Source organism: Capra hircus, chromosome 8 (genome assembly GCF_001704415.2).
Source record: "Capra hircus breed San Clemente chromosome 8, ASM170441v1, whole genome shotgun sequence".
NCBI lineage: Eukaryota > Metazoa > Chordata > Mammalia > Artiodactyla > Bovidae > Capra > Capra hircus.
Window position 1 is genome coordinate 38,249,057 of NC_030815.1, and position 7,488 is coordinate 38,256,544.

The 7,488-nt window shown below is 45.8% G+C and overlaps 1 protein-coding gene and 1 long non-coding RNA gene across 3 annotated transcripts in view; one reads left to right on the forward strand and one right to left on the reverse strand.

Annotated features, from left to right (window-relative positions):
- UHRF2 (ubiquitin like with PHD and ring finger domains 2) overlaps positions 1-1,677 on the reverse strand; it is a 71,823-nt gene extending 70,146 nt beyond the window's left edge. Inside the window, exon 1 of the mRNA XM_018052010.1 lies at positions 1,171-1,677. Coding sequence (XP_017907499.1) covers positions 1,171-1,323 — 153 coding nt within the window. The 5' untranslated portion in view covers positions 1,324-1,677. The remainder of the gene's footprint in view (positions 1-1,170) is intronic.
- Positions 1,605-6,509, forward strand: LOC102176325. 2 transcript variants are annotated; one of them, XR_310213.3, is made up of 3 exons: positions 1,605-1,712; positions 5,773-5,921; positions 6,472-6,509. It is a non-coding gene; the product is annotated as an uncharacterized LOC102176325 (long non-coding RNA). The 2 variants fall into 2 exon arrangements; XR_001295969.1 differs by lacking the exon at positions 1,605-1,712 and adding an exon at positions 4,521-4,563.

The following is a 7,488-nucleotide window of genomic DNA, read 5'->3' on the forward strand; positions in this document are numbered from 1 at the left end:
TTTCAAACGGTAAGCCTACGAAGGGGAGAAAAATATTCCTTTCAAACACTAAGCTGTAGGAAAAAAAGGCTACTTCTACCAAATCAAAGAGAGTTACACTTATTTCAAACAACAGGACTGGAGCCAAACTATGATCAGCTGGAGGATGCCAACTTCTTTACTTGATTAACATTTTTTAAAAAAGAAAAAGATAAAGATAGGACGGGTCTGAGTCTCTTGATACAGACCATGTGAGTAGGAAAAATCTTCAATGGGCCAGACCAAGGCCATACCGTTCAACTACCAGCGACGCTCACAGGCAACCTCACCGCCAAAAAACACTTTCGCCTTCAAGTGTGTACCGCTGGCTATGCTCCAATTACTGTGTCAAAAGCTTGAGTGAGGGTTCTAGTAGAAGGTGAAAGATAAGAGCAAAACAAATCTTTTGTACTGCTTTTCACTCTTCGAACAACCTCCTTGGCCCAAACTGGGCAGTTTAAGCTTGGTCCCGGGTTACACCAACAGCTTCTTCAGCAGGTCTCTAATCTCCCCTACGACAGATTCGATTCTAGGAAAGGAGGTGGGGTGGGGAAACAGAAGTTCTGGAAACCCTTCGAATCTTCAGTGTATACAAATCCCTTCCACAGTGAGGAGGCGGACTTACAATCTTGTGCCCCATAGGGAGCAATATGTAAGTTTCCCCTCCCACTTGGGAGTCGGCAGCGCGTCTGAGGTACGGAAGCGATACGAGCCGTTAGCCGGGTCAGCACGGCCGAGAGCCCGAGCCTCTTGCCCTCCCCACCCGCACTTCGGCATGGCCGCCAGAGCCCGCTGCCCTCCCCGCCCTCCAGGGGCCACGGACCCCACCAAGCGCGGGAAAGGAGGGACCCCAGGCACTCTGGCGGGCTGTGCCTGCGGCTGCTGACCGGCTTGGCAAGGGCGGTAGGTCTCGGCGCTCGGAGCGCCCCCGCCTCCGACCCCGCCAAGCGCACCTGCAACTCGGGTGGCCGGGACCCTGCTGCGCCCTACAGGCGGGCCCAGGGCCGCACTCTGAGCCTCGCGGGCTGCCCATCCGAAGTGGAGCCAGGTGCGCTCTGTGCGCGCGGCACACCAAGCCCTCCGGCCCGCCCAGCCCAAGCATCCCGCTGCCCTTGCTAGGGCTTCCAGAGAAGTGCGTTGGGCGCGCCTTACCTGCTTGCCCCGGTAGAAGAGGCGCTGGCACTCGGGCCGTACGTCGAACAGCGCCCACACCCGCTCGCGCAGTTCCTCAATTGTGGCTTTCCGAGACACGTCCTCAATGGTGCGCGTCTGCGAGCCGTCGATGGTGCGAACCTGGATCCACATCTCGGCGCCGGGAGAAGGGGCCGGCTCCGCTTTGTCTACCCCTGCGCTCCGGGCGCCGCGCCCCGCCCGGCCCGCGCCGCTTCCCCGGCGGCTCTGGCTCTCAGCGGCTGGCCGGCGAGCGCGCGCACAAGGGAGGAAGACTGACCAGGCGCCGGGCCCGACAGGCGGCGGTGAATCCTAGACCGTGCGCCCGCCCAACAGAGCTGGAGAGGGAAGGAAAACGAAACCAGTCGGAAGCTCGGTTGCTATTGCAGCCCCCGCCTCACAAATAGGAAACAGCCTTGTCTGCGCTGCGCGGAGTGTTTACTTATAGAGCTCTAGCTCCCACATGGAGGTCACGGCGCCAACCCGGATCTCGCGAGATCTACGCCGGGCTCCGCCTTAAAGAGGTAGCGACTAGGGAAGAGGCTGTAGACCAGAGGGAACTAAAATGGGAGGGAGCCGGGAGGACGCGATAGAGGGGCGGGGCCGCCGAGAGCCGTTACTTGCGCCTCCGCCTGCACCTGGGCCTTGGACACGCCCTCTAGCCTTGGGGTGTCTGGCGGTTACAAGGCTGCCCACACGGATTCCCGCTTTGGTCCAGGTTTCGCTACCCAGGGCGTCAGCGACTCGTCAGGCTTAGCGGATTCGGTTCTGTGGTCTCAAAAACACACCAAAGATAAGAAATTCTGACGTGCACTTGTGTGATCAAGAAAAGGGGAGTGCGTGCGTGCGGGTGCAGCCTAAATTTGTGAGAAATCACGTCAGGAAATGAACCCGCTCCACCGCTCTTTGCCAGACACTGTCAGCCACGCGGCCTGGCTGGGCCCGCCACCCAGTCAAGACCCTGGGGACCCTTCTGCTTCGCGAAGTCGTTTCCCGCCAGGCCCGAATGCTGTCTTCGCGCGGAAACCCGCATCCTGGGGTTTCCCGCCGCTGAGCTGAGGTGGCGGCCCTAGGCGGGCAGGCTAAGGGCCTGCTGGGATCGTCTCTTCCGGCCCGCTGCGCCTCAGGCCTCGGAAGTGTTGGTACCGCCGCCGGGAGGGCCCTTCGCGGTTACTGATTGTGGACCTGAGTTACCCGACATTTGGTCTGAGGGACTGCAGGGTCGTGGATAATGCTTTTAAAGGATGTAAAATGATACACCTCTGAGGAAGTCCAGAGATCCTACTAGGAATAAATTATCAGAAATAGGCCCAAAGCACGTTACCTAAGACATCAAACAGTGCGCTTACTTCAAATAAGAAGGAAGAGAGCATTATAAAATTATACATATATAAAAGATTTGAACTTAATATTTGCCAAAATCCATAACTTGACTGTTCAGACTGGTGCAAATTATTAGCATAAAGGCAGAGCAGCATTTTTGTTATAACCGCTTGAAATAATTGCCGTACAGAGATCCAGTAGTATGATTGGGAAAAAAAAAAAAAAAAAGATGGCCCAACAGGGGAGGGACAGAAAAAGAATGGAATACCTATACAGACTTGGTCTCTGCTCTCGTTGGAAATTTTACATTTGCTGTATCTTCTAGATATGATTCATCTTCTCTGCTCCTAAGTAAAGCAAATACTGAGTATTCATTACATGTGTAACTATTAAGCACGCTTGTAACCTGTCCCAATAAGGGATAGCTATTTGCTATTATAGGATATCCTATGCCACTGTGGAAGCATATTAAGAAAATTTTTTTCTAATTCTCTGCTTACAAAGAATTTACAATCCAATTGAGATAAGATTTAGAAAGCATGAAAATATTAAAGAATAATTTAGTACTAAATAGTCTGCTTTTGATTAAAGCAACAATTAGACATGAGAGACTAGAATTAGAGATGAGGGACTAGAATAATCTGTGAGCTTGAAGACAGGGGTACACCTTGACCTGAGTTAAATGGTGTACTATAAGGAAGACGGTATTTAAATAATCAGTTCACAGGTTGAGATAGGCCTGAATTGTGAACTCAGTTTTGCTCTTTACTTAAAATATGATCTTGGAGAGATTGTTTACTTCAGTTTCTTCAATGTAAAATGGTGCTTGTAATGTCTAAAGAGTGTAGAGGGTTCAGCATAGTGCCTATCCCTAGCTGGTACACAATCAATTATTTTTGTGCTCTTATGGAGAAGATTTAGTTAAGTACAGAATGCCCTCAGAGGAGAGAGTGCTTAAGCTAAGACTGACGGTACACAATTTTGCAGTCCAGTAGGAATTGCATGTAAGAGAAAGTTTGACTAAATGGAGAAGAGCAGAGTGTGAAGCTTAGCATTCAAAGCAGTAGATTTTGTGGGCCCCAGGGAGAAATTAAGGTTTTTACAGGAGCCCACTGATGTGATTAAATAGGCCTTTGGAAAGACAGCAGAAGGAATGTGGAAGGATGCCTTAGGGAAAAACTAAGTAGGGGGCGGAGGTGGAATGCTGTCAGAAAGCTTACTGAACAGTAATTGTGTCAGTTTTGGTGAAATTTGTGGCAGTGGGTGAGAGAGGAAAGGATGGATTCTAGAGTATTCTAGAAAATCAAGCCTATAAGCCTTGCAGAATGTGTGGATATGAGGAATGAAGAAAATGCTAAGAATAATTCTCGTTTCTAGTTTCAGTTCAGTTCAGTTCAGTCGCTCAGTCTTGTCCGACTCTTTGCAAGCCCATGAATCACAGCACACCAGGCCTTCCTGTCCATCACCAACTCCAGGAGTTCACTCAAACTCACGTTCATCGAGTGGGTGATGCCATCCAGCCATCTCATCCTCTGTCATCCTCTTCTCCTCCTGCCCTCAATCCCTCCCAGCATCAGGGTCTTTTCCAATAAGTCAACTCTTTGCATGAGGTGGCCAAATTATTGGAGTTTCAGCTTCAGCATCAGTCCTTCCAAAGAACACCCAGGACTGATCTCCTGTAGGATGGACTGGTTGGATCTCCTTGCAGTCCAGTGGACTCTCAACAGTCTTCTCCAACACCACAATTCAAAAGCATCAATTCTTCGGTGCTCAGCTTTCTTCACAGTCCAACTCTCACGTCCATATATGACCACTGGAAAAACCATAGCCTTGACTAGACGGACCTTTGTTGGCAAAATAATATCTCTGCTTTTGAATATGCTGTCTAGGTTGGTCATAACTTTCCTTCCAAGGAGTAATTTAATTTAAAAGGAGCGTCTTTTAATTTCATGGCTGCATCACCATCTGCAGTGATTTTGGAGCCCAAAAATATAAAGTCAGCCACTGTTTCCACTGTTTCCCCATCTATTTCCCATGAAGTGATGGGACCAGGTACCATGATCTTCGTTTTCTGAATGTTGAGCTTTAAGCCAATTTTTTCACTCTCCTCTTTCACTTTCATTAAGAGGCTTTTTAGCTCCTCTTCACTTTCTGCCATAAGGGTGGTGTCATCTGCATATCTGAGGTTATTGATATTTCTCCCAGCAATCTTGATTGCAGCTTGTGCTTCTTCCAGCCCAGTGTTTCTAGTTTGGGAGACTTAAATGATGGTTTTGGTAGATGGTAATGCTTATAACTAGAAGAGAAAGCAAATTGGGAAAATAAGGTGAGTTCCGTTTGCACTGTATAGCATTTGAAATGCATCTAAAATATACCTAGATGGAGATATCTATGTGACAGTTGGAAATACAAGGCCAAAGTTTTGGAGGGACGTTCTGAAGGAGGAACTGATCAAGACCTCTGGTACTCACTTCCATGATACAGTTTGTCCTTCTTAATGTAGTGGGTCTTCCATGGAGAACTCTTGGTGAGGGTGGGGAGAGGAGGAAATTAACTGTCAAAATTGGTCATCTACTGAGATTATATAGGATATGTGTTAATCTAGTCAGTATAGATCCCAAATGATTGATAGGACAGGGCTCAGAGATGTTAAAACCCAGAAAATATATTATTTGTCCTGTGCAGATCAAATGAATTACATCTGGAAGCATATATTTTATGTATACTAAGTTACTTAGCCTATAAATAACCACAGACAGTGATTTTATGTGTAACAAAATACATCCTTTTGTGTTTATTCACACAGTACATGTAAAGATTTTCTCTCTTTCCTTGCAATGCTGTTGTCTACTTAGGAAGTTGCCCCATTTTAAAAACAAGATAGAAGTTCTCTGACAAAAATCATAATATGAGACAGTTCTGACATACCATACCTTATTATCAGATGTGTAGCTGAAACAACCTGGATGTGAACAAGGAAAGAAAAGAGGAATTATTTACATGGATGAGAAGCAAATACTTAAGTTTATGCCATCAGTCATGATTCAATATTCGTTCAAATCAAAAGAGGCAAAAACAATAAAAATTGATTGTAGAACTAATTATTCTAGAATCTTATCACCCCTCAGAATATCTCCTTTTCTCAACTATTCAACACACACACACACACACGTAGAGTGAATTTTATTCTGGTCTCTAAGGTTTTTATTACCACCTTTTTATCTGCACATTTTTATGATTACCTTCCTTTCACTCCTCCAGGACCACTCTCTACCTGCCCACTGTCCTGAAGTCCAAAGACAGAGAGTACATAGATGGGGTCAGTGCTTTCATACTTCCAACTTCCGACTGAGTCTGGCCAATGGAGAGGAAGCACAGACAGGAACACTGCAGAATGGGAAAGGAGTGAGGTCAGTATATTTACTCCCCTGGTTTTCTCCCTGAAAGGTGTCTTAGCTTTCCTGGCTAAGGAAGTAACTATTTTCCCAAAAGTGACTTTCTCTGAAAGTGACTCACTAAGCATGACTTACTTATTCATGTTCTTGAAATTTCTCCCTTCTTTTGTTGCTTGGGTCTAGGAATTGTAACATTTTTACAGTCCTAGATTCATATATATTCTTTCAGTTCCCTATACCTTGGCCCATAGCCTTTCTCTCCTTTTTTCTTCCAATTGAGTTATAGTTGATGTACTATGTAAATTTCAGATATACAACATAGTGATTCACAATTTTAAAGTTTCTAGTCCATTTATAGGTACTATAACATATTGACTATATTCCCTGTGCTGTAAAATATACCCTTGTAGCTTATTTATTTTATAGTTATAGTTTTAGTAGTTTGTATCTCTTAATCTGCTACCTCTATTTGCCTCTCCTTCCTACCCTCTCCCCAGCGGTAACACCTAGCTTGTTCTCTTTATCTGTCTTGTTATACTTACTAGTTTGCTTTAATTTTTTTTAGATTCCACATTAGAAAAGGCAGAGGAACCAGAAATCAAATTGCCAACATCCATTGGATCATCAAGAAAACAAGAGAATTACAGAAAAATGCCTACTTCTGCTGTATTGACTACGCCAAAGCCTTTGACTGTGTGGGTCACAATAAACTGTGGAAAATTCTTAAAAAGATGGGAATACCAGACCACCTGACCTGCCTCCTGAGAAATCTGTATGCAGGTCAAGAAGCAACAGTTAGAACTGGACATGGAACAACAGACTGGTTCTAAATCGGGAAAGGAGTTCATCGAGGCTGTATATTGTCACCCTGCTTATTTAACTTATATACAGAGCGCATCATGCGAAATGCCAGACTGGAATAAGTACAAGCTGAAATCAAGATTTCTGGGAAAAATATCAATAACCTCAGATATGCAGATGACATTACCCTTATGGCAGAAAGTGAAGAAGGACTAAAGAGCCTCTTGATGAAAGTGAAAGAGGAGAGTGAAAAAGTTGGCTTAAAGCTCAACATTCAGAAAACGAAAATCATGGCATCTGGTCCCATCACTTCATGGGAAATAGATGGGGAAACAGTGGAAACAGTGTCAGACTTTATTTTTGGGGGCTCCAAAATCACTGCAGATGGTGACTGCAGCCATGAAATTAAAAGATGCTTGCTCCTTGGAAGAAAGGCTATGACCAGCCTGGACAGCGTTGAAAAGCAGAGACATTACTTTGCCAAAAAAGGTCCATCTAGTCAAGGCTATGGTTTTTCCAGTAGTCATGTATGGATGTGAGAGTTGGACTGTGAAGAAAGCTGAGCACCGAAGAATTGATGCTTTTGAAGTGTGGTGTTGGAGAAGACTCTTGAGAGTCCCTTGGACTGCAAAGAGATCCAACCAGCCCATCCTGAAGGAAATCAGTCCTGGGTGTCCATTGGAAGGACTGATGTTGAAGCTGAAACTCCAATACTTTGGCCACCTGATGCGAAGAACTGACTCATTGTAAAAGACCCCGATGCTGGGAAAGATTGAGGGTA